This window comes from Gavia stellata, chromosome 18, assembly GCF_030936135.1.
Source record: "Gavia stellata isolate bGavSte3 chromosome 18, bGavSte3.hap2, whole genome shotgun sequence".
Lineage (NCBI taxonomy): Eukaryota > Metazoa > Chordata > Aves > Gaviiformes > Gaviidae > Gavia > Gavia stellata.
The window spans coordinates 8781917-8797843 of NC_082611.1; the positions used below are offsets into that span (position 1 = coordinate 8781917).

At 39.5% G+C, this 15927-nt stretch overlaps 1 protein-coding gene across 1 annotated transcript in view; it reads right to left on the reverse strand.

The window, feature by feature from the left end:
* Positions 1-15430, reverse strand: part of CYTH3 (cytohesin 3) — a 51621-nt gene extending 36191 nt beyond the window's left edge. Inside the window, exon 1 of the mRNA XM_059826205.1 lies at positions 15399-15430. Within this exon, the coding sequence (XP_059682188.1) occupies positions 15399-15429 (31 nt within the window). The 5' untranslated portion in view covers position 15430. The remainder of the gene's footprint in view (positions 1-15398) is intronic.
* Positions 15431-15927: the final 497 nt, after the last annotated feature.

Sequence of the window (15927 nt, forward strand, 5' to 3'; positions counted from 1 at the left end):
CTATGGAAACCGCTGAGCTGCAGTACTTGGAAACGCACTATAGGTAATACAGTATTTTGCTTCTTGGCCATCTCAGGCTTGAATTGCTCCAGCTTCTTGCTACTACATCAAAGGCCCCATCGACCACGTGCCCCATAGCCCAAGAGGGCACTAAGAGAGGTCACAAATTTATTCATAGATTTGTTAGTGAAGCAATAGTAAGGCTTACTTTAAGACTGTAAAGCATTTTCAGATTCCTCAGAAAAGAGCATATTTAGCCTTTGTGAATTGTTGGTTGCCATCACACCAGGAAACAATCTGCTTGACAGGTCACTAATCCAGATATAAAAGAGCTTTTTATCTGGTCCACTGATAAGAAGTTTGCTGGATGGATCCACTTACCGTAAGGTCAAACCCCTGGTCTCCCATTCTGTGCCTGGCAAAAGACCATCGGTAGTTCATATCAAATCTGGCTCACCGTGCTTCCAAAACAGAACACATTCAGCATATGCTTGAATCCTTGTAATCCTTGTAAGTGCAGACATAAGTTCTATGTTACAAAAAGAAAGATTTTTCATACTCCAGGCAGACCTTCTGGCATTCTGATCAAAACCTCATTTGAATAAGTACATTCTTCCTATTTAAACTTTCCCTAACAGTTTCAGCCAGATCTGCGAAAATATTACATTGCCCTTTCTAAGCCATTTTTTTCTGCCAGATACTGGAAAAATCACTGCATTCCTTCCAGAGATCAGTGAAAAACAATCTGAACATATGAACTTTTATACTTTATTTTAAAATAATCTTTTTTTTTCAGCTAAGTACCTACCTAACAAGAAAAAAAATCATATTCCCACAACTTCAAAGATCTAAGCAATTTAGTTTTATTACTCTTGATGTCTCTGACTTACTGCATAGAAAATTCAGCGTTTTCCCTGAAAATGAACAGAGATTTGAAGACTTTAAGCAACTAACTGGCATTCAACCCTCAACCTCTTTTTAAATCCATCAGCCCCTGCTGCTCCTCTTAATCTCAGATTAATCTGAGAAATCTCAGAAAAATCTCAGTTTTCCAATTCATCCTGCCATGCTCAAATAGAAAACACTTTAGTTGACTGGGAAACAATTGAGTGGGACCAAATGCTTTAGTTCTGCTACCGGTCAACATGACACAAAAGGTAACAACAAAAGATATCACTTCCTAAATGAGTGAAACCTAGCAAATAATGAGATTTTTTTTTTTTACATGCAGATACCAGCCTACCAGACAAAGTGGTTATATGTAGCCTCTGCTAAGCACATTTCCAAAGAGTCTCTTCTTCAGAGCAGTACTCTACCTGGCATGAGCTTTCACTATACAAAGACAAACTTTGTATAAGGCTGAAAAAAATCTGACTCATATTAACATACTTGCAATCATCCTAAATTTGCCTTAGGGCAACCAGAAATACCAAGTTGTAACTTCTGTTAAGCAGTCTGTAGCAACAGTGTCTGCAACTCTGCTGACACAGCTCATGCAGTAAGTAGTGAGAAAACTTGTTAATGCAGTTTAGAGATTCTTCCGTATTTCACAAACACGGTCAATACAGCAGTGAGTACGAAACACCTGCAGAATACCATTCACAGATAAACTCTTTCTTGTTTCAAGTATTTCTTGACCACTGAGAAAAAAAATGGTTGGCAATAAAAGTGATGGCACTATTACGCATCGATTTTTGTCACCAACAATCATCTAATCCTGACAGCATAGACCTAGACAGGCAGCAGTCTACAGTCCACTTAAAATTATACAAAAACTAGTTCTAGAAGATTCTTCAATTACAGCATCTGTCCTACCATCTCTTCAATGTCTTAGTAAATTGGACCTTAAAACTTTGTTGAAGTATTTGAAGCTCGACCAGAACACCTGAGTGCCATACCCAACTGAAGCTGCAGATGTTTAGCCAGTATCTCTAAATGTCCAGAAGCTAGTTCTGAAAAATCACATTTTGATCCTTTAAAGAAAAGAGGTCAACAAAAATCACTGTTATAGGAGTTTTTAATCAGGCTGTTAGATTCCATTAGATCTGACTGCAAGTATTTTATCATGAAAGTTTACAACTGTTAAGACAAATGGAAGCACCTAATTTTTCTTTCTCCTGAATTCTTCCACAGTTGTACTTTAAAAAAAGGTCTTATCATATGCCAAAGAACCTCAAAGCATAATTAATTACAAACTAACTATCAATGGAAGTCTAGCCATCCCCCATTATCCTAGCTAAGAACTTATGAAAATAAAATTTTATCATAAATTTTCCATTTTAAATGCCAGATTGGTCACTAATGAAATCCAAAAATATTTTCTACTGATTTAATGATGATGTACATGCTTTCACTAAATACTGCAGCATGCAGTTTTGCATGGCACACATAGTGTGCTCATACTAAACAGATGACATAGTTTCCATAAGAATTAGTAGCAATGGAAAATGACAACTTATACAGACCCGCAGAATATAATCACGACATTGTTCATTAATGCCTGGCACCACTGTTAACTCTATTCCAGAAAGCTTCAAGAGGAAGCTAGATATAGTAGCAGAAGCTGATGAACTTCCAGCTGCAAGGGGGTGGGAGGGAAAGGAAGCAGACTGATTAGTTGAATAGATTTATTGTATGCACATATTCTATGTTAAAACCCTGTATCTACTATAACATAAATTTTTTTGAGTTGTTCACCTGTTCACAATTCAAATACAGGAAAATGCTATCAAACTAACATGTGTTTGTTCAGCAGGAAACCTTTTCTTCAAAATGTAAAATGAGGTAGTGAAAAGCCAAAACTTTGCTAGAATTGTCATACTATTATTTCTAAAATGTGAGAAGGATCTTTTGATGTTCTCCCATCACATTAGACAATCATCTCTTAAGTCCATATGAGCTCCAGAGAAAAATACAATGCAGTAACAGCTGAAATGCAGACTGTTTTCTCTCTCAAAGATGCAAGACATTATCATACTACTTTCTTCAATTTATCTGGCAGATTTTATTCTCAAGCCACGAATATTTTCTGAATTTTCCTTATAATATATCATTAATACAGCCGAAGCATCTTAAAGCAAATCTGTAAGCAAAGTTCCTTATTCTAGTTGCTCTATTTTAATGGTCTTTGACATTGGCAGAGTCTACATACAACCAATTTTGCAAAATGCACTGTAAGTTGACCTGTGCTTCAAGAAGACAATTAGACTGAAAGAGATTCCTTTAGGCTCTTCACAGTTCAAATAAAGATCATAACCCTTAAAATTGGGAGAAAAGAACTTTGACTACCATTCTTGCAAAACAAGGATAAAATTAAGTAGTACCGCTTATTTAATCACTGCCATGTCAAAAAAAAGAAAAGAAAGAGGGAAAGCAAATTATTTGCCTTGTATTAATTTATAATACTGTATTAAAAAAGAAGATAAAAAGAAGATAAACCACAAGAGTGTTTGGAAGAGGAAACAATCTGACCAAAACCCGAACACAGGTACAATGCAGTAACAGAGCAAAAGAAGTGTCATCATTTGCTTAATTAAACAGAAGATGAAACACATGCCAATTTAAAAAAAAAAAAAAAAAATTGGTTGCAGGTTTACAAAACACATTGATAGTGAATTAATTCAGTCACCACGCAAATAGTATCAACTGTTATTGTCATAGACTGCAGCAGTCCGGCCACCGAAACAAAACTTCCCCATTCTTAAAATTGGCATTGGTGACCACATTCAAGAACTCTAAAAATGATTACATTTTACATTGCTGTACAGACATCATAGACATTTCTGCATTATAATTGATTTGTCTTAGAAGTGTTTTGCCTTCAAAGCACACTGTTTTGTCCACATTTCACTTCCACTTTGAAGTCACAGATCAGCTCCTAGCTCAGGAAGGAAAATACGTTGTTGTTGCTGTTACGTTCTAGCACTGAGGCAAAATGCCAGGCTGTCCGGCAGCCAACAGACTGACCACAAATCTTTCTCCTTTTTTTCTCCCTGCCCCCCCCCCCCCCCCTGCCAATAAAATAATTAATATCAACAACCAATTAAGGCACATGGAAAGGAATGCACTAATATTGTCCAGGATTATGCTTGCGACATGCTTCCTTTCACTGTCACTAGTAATGGAAATAACTTACAGTATTTCAAGCTAGCTCTTCCAGTCAATTTATAATCTGTATACTATTGTTATTAAACTTATTAAATTAGACTAACATAATTACAAACTGATTGAGTAACAACATTAAAAATCAAAGACTCGGAGTAATAGTAAAGGAATTCTGAAATTCAGGTAGCCATTTGATGTACTCCATTGGCAAGTTAAGTTTGGAAGGAAGATTTGGAAAGGAAGCAGATACATAAAGGACAGTGCATTTCTACACTGGCATCACTGATCTCGAGTAACGAACAAACAGGATGACTGGCTACAATTATAAAGAAACTTGAGAAATATGACCTTTTTAACACGGAAAAAAACCAAACTGTTTTGAAAGAAAAAAGGATGCATAATTTTGATCATCATCAGGTATTCTCACCATTCCGTATACCTGCTGTATTGCTCACTTTGTTTAATCTCAATCCACGGCATTGTCTACAGAGTTGGAAACACCAAATATACCAAAGGTAAACCAAACTCCACAGAAAAATATTAGGCTTCTCCCCTCCTTACATACTGAAGCTCTGTAAAACAAAGACTAGCAAAAACCACCGTAAGTGAAATTAGTAAAATCAAAACTGTTTGATATACTCCACGTTGTAGCATTACATATTGCACCAATACTTTAAAGAGAGTAAAGAATTTTAACTAAAACCTTGTACTATGAATGAGAAACTGGTATCTTCTTCCATAAGTAATCTAAAAGAATGGCCACTTTCCCACTCCAATCAGCTAACTTCATTTCTGTTTAAAAAATAAACCAAGAACTTAAAGTCTACAGCAAAATCCGAAGGCGTTTAAGTATTTCAGGATGGGATTTATGGCCGAGTTCTGAAATGGATACTCCTAGTTCCTGTTGCTTTTACTGGAATATTTTTATAGAGAGTCACTTTTTTCCCACCCTACCCTTTTCCTTTACTGAATTTCCACACAATAACTTAGATTTGACCATCACCGGACATCTGAACAACAATAAAAAAGTTACAGCTGGATCCTGTATTAGTCCCAGCTGCACAGGATCTTTGGCTGCCTTCAGAAAACAAGAGAGCCAATAGGAAAACAGTAGGAGAACTTCTTTTAGCAGCCTACCTTTGAGTAAATTCTTTTTTAATATGCTACCACAACAAACTATTTTACTACTCAATGCAAACTGAAGTTATTCTTCCTACTTTTCATCCCTTTTCTAAAAAAATAAAAATTAAAAAAAATTCCTTCTTCAAAAACCTTTACTACAAAATGCCAGAAAATAATCATCTCCATATGGTCTTTCAAGTCTAACATACCACAATGGATGTATCTGCCAAGTCCACCCACCCACAGGCTCCATAAACTGTATATTTGTATTTAATTTGGATTACCAATTTCACCCAACCTTTCCCCTTCATAACATGTTACTTTTTCTGGCTTACAACACAGGTAGAAGATAGAAAAGGAAAATAAGTTTTCAGCAAAGTAAGTACAATAACATAATAGTATACTCTCTTTACTTTGGATATCAGTGAATTCACAGCAGAAGGACTTAAACTAGTCTTCTTTTTATGTTTGCTCTTACAAAATATCACCTAATCTTTTAAAACATTCATTTATGTCATTTATTGGTACAAGACCAAGACTAAACATTGCAGTCTTTCCAACTTACATTGCACAAAATGTGAGTGAAGAGAGGTACATGTATTTTGATTTTTAAAAAAGTCATTGGGGGTGGGGAAGCTTCCTCTCAGATATTTTAAAAAAGAAAGTTACTATATTTAATGCACAAAAATCCACTTCCTATCGCCAAAAAAATAATCAACTCCATATGCTCCATTTAACTGTCCTTGATAAAACATCTACAGCAAACTGAAATGTCACAAGCTGCCTAGAAAGGTTGACTTCACGTTAATACATAGAAGATAGACTTAAGACCCATCTGAGATTCCCAGATTACAGAATTAATCAGCAACACCTACACGAAGAACAAACTAGTCACATACCTGAAACCTTTTAATCTCTCCCTTCTGTGACTGCAAACGACACACCAGTCATTTCTCTAAACTTTGTCTCTGACTAACCTTGGCTTACCAGTTTCAACTTCCACTTACAAAACAGTTTCTATACAAACTGCAATTCAGGAATAGCAGCACAAATTATAAGAGATGGTGAGAAAACAAGCACACATATTCTCCTTGTCCCCAGATGAATGTTGGATACTGCTTAAAAATGTTGCAAGTATGTGATATGATAGATTTCATGACTAAAAGGGTGGTACAGTAGGTCAAAACTGACTTGCAGAAGAGCAAGTTAAATAATAAAGTTCTATAAAATTAAAAACTTACTTTTGAGACTATAAACATATACTTCCATAATACAGACTACCCATTTAGGCATTTATGTGACAGATACTGCATGCAAAATGAGTTTTCCCCAATTAGTATATACTGGAGTTACAAAATGCAAGACTAAACCAAGGATTACTTCAACCTGACAGAGGTTCTTGAAGCTATACTCCTGAGATAGTGTTTGTTTTGGGTGGGTCGCAAGCAGAACCCTTTCAGCTAAAAGAAAATAAAAAAATTTAAAAATTAGAACCAAAAATAAGAAATATACAGACACACATTCATCTACCCCACGCAATAAAGTCCATAGATCTATCATAATGGATCATCAGACTGCACGGTTTGTACACAGCCAGCTCATGTGTGGGCAATCAGAAACAGCTGAGCACTTCGTATGTACAAGAAAGGGGTCAGGTCCATTTGGTCTTCTCAAGAAGGACTCAGAGTGGTCCTATGCAGGACCAAGCCCCTGTCCTGTACACGTTAGGAGTTTCATGGTCAGAGAACGCATTTAACTTGCAAGGTTCTTCCCAAGGAACGAAGTTTCTCCATAACTGAGCCACCAGGTTTAACCTCAACTTCCTGGGAAAAGTTTCCTTCCTAGCTGGCCAGTTATGAGATACTGAGACAAAAACATGCAGCAGCTTTACAAATTCAAAAATTGCATTTGCAAGTGGTCAAAGTTGTACTCAGAATACACAGCCTGGTGGGAAAATTCCTCCTCGGTGTATTAGAATGACTAGGCAGGAAGTTCATTAGTCCAAACTAACACAAGCAAGAAAGAAAAAAACGTATTTGGAATCTTACTATTGAATGTAAGAAATAATGCTTCAAGCAACAATAATTCCTTATTTTGTAATAGCCAATGCAATTACAAATGTCCCTTTGGACAACTCCCCCTCTCTTGTAGTAAGGCAACAGGATCTGTTTATGTCAGAATTTGACCCTACAGACAACAGTGCTTATGAGCTAAATAAGGATCTTATTAAGGAACATGATATCTACAGTACATGAAAGCAAAAATGTAACAGCAAACACTCTTGAATACTTGGAATTAAACAAGAAAACAACCTGAATGGTATTTTGCAATATGAATCAGATAGTCAAAAAAATAAAAATACACATCTCCATGCTAGAAGCTACACCGACTCTTAATGAGGCAGTTGTAAAAAACGTAGAGGTGACTCATTAAATGATTACATCTCACAGTTCCTCTTAGAGAAAACAGTAAGAGGCAGTTTCCCTACTAGCACATGCCAATTTTTTCAGCCTTTTTTTGTGCGTGCATGTGTGTGAGAACAAGAGTGAGGCAAGAGATGTTGGACTCATTTCTTTTCCTACCCATCAACTCCTGCCAAAGTACGCCTAGTGTAGCACTCAATTTCAATCTAATTTGACTGAGGAGTAGATATTCCTACAACCTGTGTGAGAACTGGTAGCTGGGTAGAAGAGCCACTAAAATTAATTCCCACAGTTATTGTTCAGCCTCTTCCATACCCTGAGAGTCAGCAGACTTGCATTTCATCATTTCCACACAGCTTTTTTTGTTTTGTTAAGAAACACAAAGTATTTAATCTAAAAAATCAACAACGGTTTCTCCTTTTGTATTAAGGACCAGCATCTGCAAAGAACAGCAGCAGCTCCTCAAAATCCAACCAAGCCCTTGGACATGATAGCGAAAGCCAGACTTGAAATCAGATTCAACTTTCACAAATGAACTGATCTTCAATTCTTGTTGAAGAATTTTCTTACGGAATTCAGAAGAATTATTAGTTAATAGTCTTGCAGTAAAATCTATCCTTGTTGGTACAATTTCCATTGGGTTGCTAACTAACAGTATCAGTTTCACAGTTCTTCGACATACCTGGCATAAGGTAACTATTTATTTTTATAATAAACAGAACATCTGAAAATGAGGCTAATTAGCAAAGGCATGCCAAGAAGCCCGACTTGTTGAAAAATTAGATCAAAGATTTTCAGTACTCCTAGATGAGAACCTATCCTAGATGAGATTCCGATTTAGATTTCACAAGCTTCCACCATGCAACATTTCCTGTTAACTCCGTGAGATCCTACTGAATCTGTCAAATACTTTTTTTCCTAGGATATAACGTTTGTGTTTGCCTTTTAACATGTCAACTTTTATTGGAAAATTTACCCACTTATATCATACCTATGTATAAGCAGACATCAGAACTTCAATGAAATTGTGGAAGCAGCTACACATCACTTTATTTTCCTTAAATAAAACTTTGTATTACCAAATAATAGGTTTAAAGAACCTTCAGAAAGTAATGAAATAAATGTGACACAGATGTTAAAAAAAACAAGAATGTTTTTACTTCATAGCAACCAAATAGGTCAAGCCATTTCCTTCTTCAGGCAAATCTCAGAGGACCACAAAACACATGGTTTTCTAGTGGATTTTGTACATCTATCCCACTAAGAGGAAACACTGCTGTCCAAAAAATTTGCAATACTAAGTTTTCCCATGAAATTGTTGGAATTAAAAGAAGGAAGTCATATGCAATTAAAAACAATTTATTAGATGTTAAAGTTATACAAATGGCATAATTAAATACACTTTTACTACCTAAGTCACATACCTTTCCTATACAACATATTGCTTTAAAAGACTGCATAGTGAGAAGTCAGAAATGCCAACGTTACGGCTGTTTGCATAATTTTTCCTTTGCTTCTGTAAATCTTAGAGTAAAATATCACGTATTCTTCACTTCCATGGGATTCCTGCTTTGCAGTTCCATAAGTTGACAGGTTTTTCTAATAAACCAGCTGCTAAGTACTTATTTTTAGCCTCTGTGAATGAAGCACATGGTCAATGTGCAAGTCCAAACGCTTCACTAAAATAAGTGCAATCCTTCCATAAGGATAAGTACTCATGAACTACACGGAGACAAAGTGAAGCAGACATCATTAACTATCACTTTACTTTAAAAAGGAGGAAAAAATTCATACAGATTCATGCAATCATCACAAAACACTATCCTACATGCTAGCAAGTCCCATGCAGAAGTCTACAGAAAATGTCATGTGTGATCCCATAACCAGATTAAATCTATTTGTGCGTTCCAACAGGAAAATTAATATTGCATAGGAGAACATAACTTATTTCATAACTTTGAGATTTCAAAAGTGTTCCCGTACTTTTGCACTGCCCTTTTACTACCATTTTTATTACAACTTTTCTACAGACTATTTTTTAAGAACAAATAAATTATAACATCAACTATTTACTCGTCAATAACCACTCAGGATGTCAGTGTGCGTCCACAAACATCAAAAAAGGCAGTGGGTGGAAACAACATTAAGAGCTCTGTTTTAGACTCATTAAGCTTAAGATGACAATTACGCAATTTTAAGATGTCAAACAAGCCAACATTTTAGCTGGGACAGATGGTCCTGGATCCAGAGCACACAGTATATACTGTGAGTCATCAGTTTAAATACGATAGTTCAATTTTTATTTGCAAATTTGATTATCCAGAAACAAGATGTAGAGAGGAAGAGAGCATTAAACAAAGCACAGGGTCCTGCAAGTCTTCACAAAAAGTTGGAAGCAGAAAGATCATCTTCCAAATGAAAAAGCGATTAACAACATAGGAGGGGAATGAGGAGAGAACAGTCAAAGAAGCCAAGAAAGAGCAAGATTTCAAAAATAAAAGCATAGTAAACAGTACTAGAGGCAGCTGGCAGGACAAAGAGGAGGAAGGGAATGTACCGAGTACAAGGGGTCAGGACAAGTGTGGAAAGGACCTACGATGAACCTGGAGGAGATACTCTTCAGACAGTGACTGCAAACAGCTCATTCAATGACTTTCAACATGAAAAGGAGATGGGGTGGTAGTTCAAAAAGTTAATGGGGCCAAAGATGGGATGTAAAAAGAAACAAGACTAAAGCATGTTTGCATTGGGAGGGAAAGGAAGCGAGCAAAAGATAGCAGCAGATAAGATGGAGCTACAGTCTACACAAAACAGTTTAAACCTTTTAAAACTTTTCTGTTGTACTAGGAAAGGAGAGACTTAAAGGACAAAACGATGGCAAGTAGAAGAAACGGGAGGAAAGCCACGACGTATTTCATTCTTTTTCCCTTGAAAAAGTGTTCAAAATTCTATAAAGAAAGAAGGGGAGGCAATAAGTATGATGGGATTGAGAAATTTGATGTGAACTGCAGAACATACCTTGGAAAACAGTGTGTTGCCTCAAGATCTGCAGACCCTCAACTGGTAAAACCTCTTGTAACTCCAGTGATATTAAAAGATTGCAATATCCATTCAGTAACAGTAGCACACAGGGACCCCACCTTCACATGGCTATTAGTCTGATTCCCAGACGTTGTTCTGCAAAGTACACTGTTCCTGTAAGTAAATCCTACAGCTTTCTTTCCTAGATGTAATAGTACACACAGATGCTACGTTATAGGCATACTGTTCCACTAAATCCATGGCATGCTTATATTGCAGAGCACAAGTCACCAAATACCATTATTTAACAATACTTGAAGTTTGGCAACCGACAACATCTGGAAATTTTATCAGCAAAAATTTCATGTCTTCTTCCAAGTCACAGCTAAAAATATTGAACATTAGGCTAAGAAAAAACTGAAAGTGTTACTGCAATTAACAAGCCCATTTTATGATACAACCAGAAATAACTAATATTTACAAGGTAATTATTAATATTTTACTATGGTATCTTTTATTAGAGTGGTAACAGATTAAATGTGTTTTGGACTAAAAATTAAGATACTACTGAGCTGACAGGTAATCTGTACAAATGTGAGATTAGTTTAGCATGAAGAAATATTTATTTAGTAAAAAGAGACTTAGCTTGAATCTCTGCTGGCTGATGGAACTCAAAAAACTAAATTACATAAATATTACTTCTATCTCTGTATCTGCTATTTTTCTCTGCCTAAAATCTATCTGGGTGGTTAGTCTAACACTCAGGTACATTTTTATACTCTTGGCTTTTCCCTAGAGTGCTATTTAAAACTACAAGGCCTCCTCTAAAGAACTTTTGGGACAACTTTTTAAAACTACTGGTACAAGTTATTCACTTTGATGAGTAGGGAGTGAAACATATTTAACGTTCTTCTGTGTTAAAATACATTTCTTATTTTATAAGTTTATTTTAATTTTTTTTAATGCAAATTTAGCCTTAAATGCAGATGTCTATAACCACAAGGAGGCCACACAGACTCTTCTATCTTTAACGTCTACCTTTGAAAGGTACTACAATGTGAAAAGAACAGAAGAGATCAGGCTGCTCATGTCTAAAAGTTTTATATATATTCTTTTAATTAATTTTAAAACATTTTTTCTAAGAAAAATCTGAGAGTTTTGTTACATTTAACAGCTTTTACCTATAAATGGGTAACTGCTTTGCCCTGCAGAAGAACAGAAGTGATCTTGCTAAACCTAGTTTGGCAGCAAATCCGTTCTTCTGAGTCCTCTGCGAGACGATCTGGTCTCTCAGTCTAGTTCCTCGTGAACGGCTGTCTACATAACAGAATCAACGTGCTACCTGGCACCATTGCTGGCAAGTATGGCCAACAACTAACAGAGCTTGGCAACTGAATTGCTCTCTCACCCTCCAAAAAAGCTTCAAATTTCAGAAATAAAGCACAGAGTTTGGGGAACAGTAGGGAAACCTCACTGGCACATTTAGTGCTATAATTTTATCAATGTGTCAAGTATAAGCAGAATTTTAACCTTCTGGCATGTCTGTTTAGAGCCTTTCATAGAGACAGCTTAGAACATACATACAGAAGTTGATAAGCACTTGATCTTGCAGTCTTTTCCAAGAAGAATGGCACGGAGTTGAATTTGTGGGATTACAAAGCCGCTGCATGACTAGACTCAAATCCAGAAAAACAAAGAGAAGCACTATTCTGCGCCTCCAGCACAAAGTAGCCCACACTGACTGTTTATATATTTCGACGTTATGCAGAAGATCGCTTACTGTTTAGCGGTACGCAATCGTACCACCTGCTGCCAAAAGCACTATTCAATGTGAGGATCTCAGTTCACTGGTACCACCACCACGTAACAGTAAGCACATAAGAAAAGCCTCAGTCAAATCACAAAAGATGTGGTTTAAAACCAAGGGAGGAGAGGGAGGAGGAGAAATTTCCTGGATTAAGTGAACCAGAGAGATATTTTAATCAGAACACAAAAGAAGGTTGAGACAAACACCAACTGACTCGGATCATATCGCATCAATAATCCATGCACAGGCTTCTGCTGAAATCAATGGGAGACTTGTGCATAAATGGATTGTATAATATAAACACATGCCCCTATTTATGGCTCCACATACAAAAGAGAAAGCAGTACTAAGAACAATTCCCTTAACATTTCTATTCCATCAAGTGCTTCTGAAATAATAAATCCTAACTTTACATAGCTCTGTTTTCATTCACAGTTTTTACCAGAGGTGGTAAAACAACTGACCCCATTTGACAAATAAGGGAACTGAAGCACAGTACGCAAATTAAACTGAAGAGCAGGGCAGCAGGCAGAACTGAACTGGGAATAGCAGTTTACCTTCTGAATCACAGTTTAATGTCCTAGATATTTAGATGCTTATCTAGTTCAAGTCTCTAATTAGGGTGATTCTGTGCAGCCCTCAAATACTTCCTAAAGTACCTGTGCACAGCAATATGCTTATCTCTATGAGCTTCCCACTCAATAATATCAATTTTTTTGAGGATTGGAGGTGTCCTACAGAGGTTCAAAACACTGGACTGCCCTGGTCAGACTCCCTTGGTATCCCACGAGTCTCACTACTCAGTGGCACCAAAGGATTTTAAAACTGGCTGTCAAATTCACACTTTCCACATGCTTTCTATTGTTAAAAAAAAAAAAAATTACTTTCAATTCAAAATACCAATTCATTAGCTGGAAATGACGTAACTAATCCTGATGTTCCAAATTGACAGCAGTCCATACGAAAAAGCCAGACTGGATCTCTAATCAAGAAAAAAGCGCAATACTCACAAGAAGCCAGTGTAAAACGTCAAATACACGGATTGCAAAAAAATTCCCAATCTCATTAGTCTACAGTTGGTTTACGACACAGCCAAGTAAGGAGGAACATAAACTATACTGTAATGTGACCCCAAAAAAGCAACATGTTTATTAATGTGATATGAAGTTATAAATGAAAGAATAGTTTCACTTTTGTGCTAGGTGAAAATCTGACTTCACCTACAGAACCAGCCTTTAGCTAAATATAGACCATCTCCTCCAGAGGTCCTGAGTATTCTTCCTCCCATGAAAATCCAACTTCAAAACATTTAACACCTTATGAAAGATTGATTCAGCAATACATCCACTTTCTAGTTTACATCTTGCATGTGATTAAGTACTACATTACGCAGGGTTAGTGCCAATAACAAGTAAGTTCATTTCCCTTAACTACAGATGCAAGTCCATAATACTGTGAAAATAACATATTTTGAGTTGAATGAGCTTTCTACTCTGTACAATTACAGTGTTCAACTGTTTTGAATAATAACTTTTCAGGACTGGCTTGTTTTGTCTTTTGTTTTCCTTTCTCAGATTTCTTTTTTAAAAGACTTACTTTTATTGCTGGCAAAATGAGCAGAAGTGCCTGCTGAGAAATGGACACATTTCCAGACGACTGCTGGAAGAATTATTTCTCTGATTCATCACAGCATTTTTTTTTCAAGTTGTCAAAACAAACACCACACCCACTTGATTTCCGAGTTCTGGGTAATTATATTTAGAATTAGCAAGCACCGTGCAACTACTAATCATACAAGGTTTAGCCCTTACTTTACTTAGTTAGAAATAAGCCAATGCCTTCAAATGCAGTCTGTTTAGTGTTTTATTTAAGAGATATCCTCATCACTTCATTCTGTACCACCAGCACTGACACAGACAGTCACAGACACAGAGAATATAGGGCAGTCCATCCAGTCAATCCCACTGCCCCAAGGCAGGATCAGCTACTCCTCAGCCACCGCAGCCACCATTATCGCTGATGATACACAAGAACTGGTTATTTCAGGCAGCAGCTTTACACAGGCAGTCACAAAACACATTATAAATTAAAGGAGGGAAGCGTGTTGCAATTCCGCAGTGCCTTAAGCTAGGACGGTGCGCAAGCCGGCGTCCGAAAGACAAAAATTTTAAAAAAAAAAAGTTCCCCCAAGACGCGAGTCCGGATTTTCTAAAAGTAGTAATGCCGCTGCCTTTAGAAACAGTTCACCTTGTTTAAACTGGATGAACCACCGCGCGATTATCACCGAGCCCGCACTAAGATGACACACACAAACAGAGCCCTCGCAGAGCTTAATTATGCGTTGCACTGCTCGTACACTACAAGAGACGTACTTTGTTTTCCCCCCTCTCCCCAGCAGACCAGCAGCTGCACGCAGGGAGCGCAGCGATGTCGCGGGGCTGTCACCGCGGCGGGGGGACGCGGACCTGCCTGCCCTGCTGCCCCCTTTTGTGCCCGAACCCCGCCGAGCCGGAGCGAACCCGCCTCGCACCCCCCCTCGCCTAAGCCTTCCCGGGCGCGGGGGCGCCCGCCGGGGCACAGAGCCCCCATTGTGGCCGCCGGCGAAAGGGCCAGCCCCCGCCGCGATGCTCCCCCGCTCCCGGCCGCTGCTCGGCACTCGCTGTTACGGTCGCTCCGCTCGGGCTGGCCCCTCAGCGCCCGGGCCAGGACGGGGGCACAGCACGGCGGGCAGCTCCGCCCGGAGGGGAAGGGCGCGGAGGGGCCGCGGCGGCAGCAAATGTCACGGCCCGAGAGGCGGGCGAACCGCGGCCCGCGCCGGGAGCAGGGCGCCCCGGCCGCGAGCGCGCCTTCCTCAGCCCGCGGCGGCCAGGTGAGGGGCCGCGTCCCCCCCGCCGCGCCTCCGCGCAAGTCCCACCACTCACCGCCGCCGCCTCCGCCGCCCTCTTCGTCCATGTTGGGGCCGCAGGCAGGGCGCTCCGCAACGGCCGCGGCTGAGGGAGGCCCGGGGCTCGCTCCGCTCGCTCGGCGCCCCCTCCGCGGCGCTCGGCGCCTCGTGGCCGCTTCTCCTCCACCGCCGCCGCCGCGCTCTGCCGCCGCGCTCCTCTGCCCTGTCCCTCTCCGCCCAGCCCTGCCTCAGCCCCGGCGGCAGCCGCCGCCTCGGCCCAGCCGCCCGCCCCTCTCATGTGACCCGCGGAGGGGCGGAGGGGGGAAGGCAGGCCCGGCCGGCCCTGCGCCGCCACCCTCGCCGCCACAGGGTCGCCGGCCGCCGCCGTGCTGCCTCCTCCCCTCAGGGGGCGGCAGCTCCCTAGCCGTGCCCTGCGGCAGAGCGGGCCCGGAGCGGGCAGCCTCCCTCCCGCCTCTCCTTTTCGGTGTCCCCGCCCCGGCAGGTTTCGCACGGCGCGGCCTAGCAGCGTTGAGGCCCCTCAAAGGGCTTCCCCGTGGGTTGTCGGG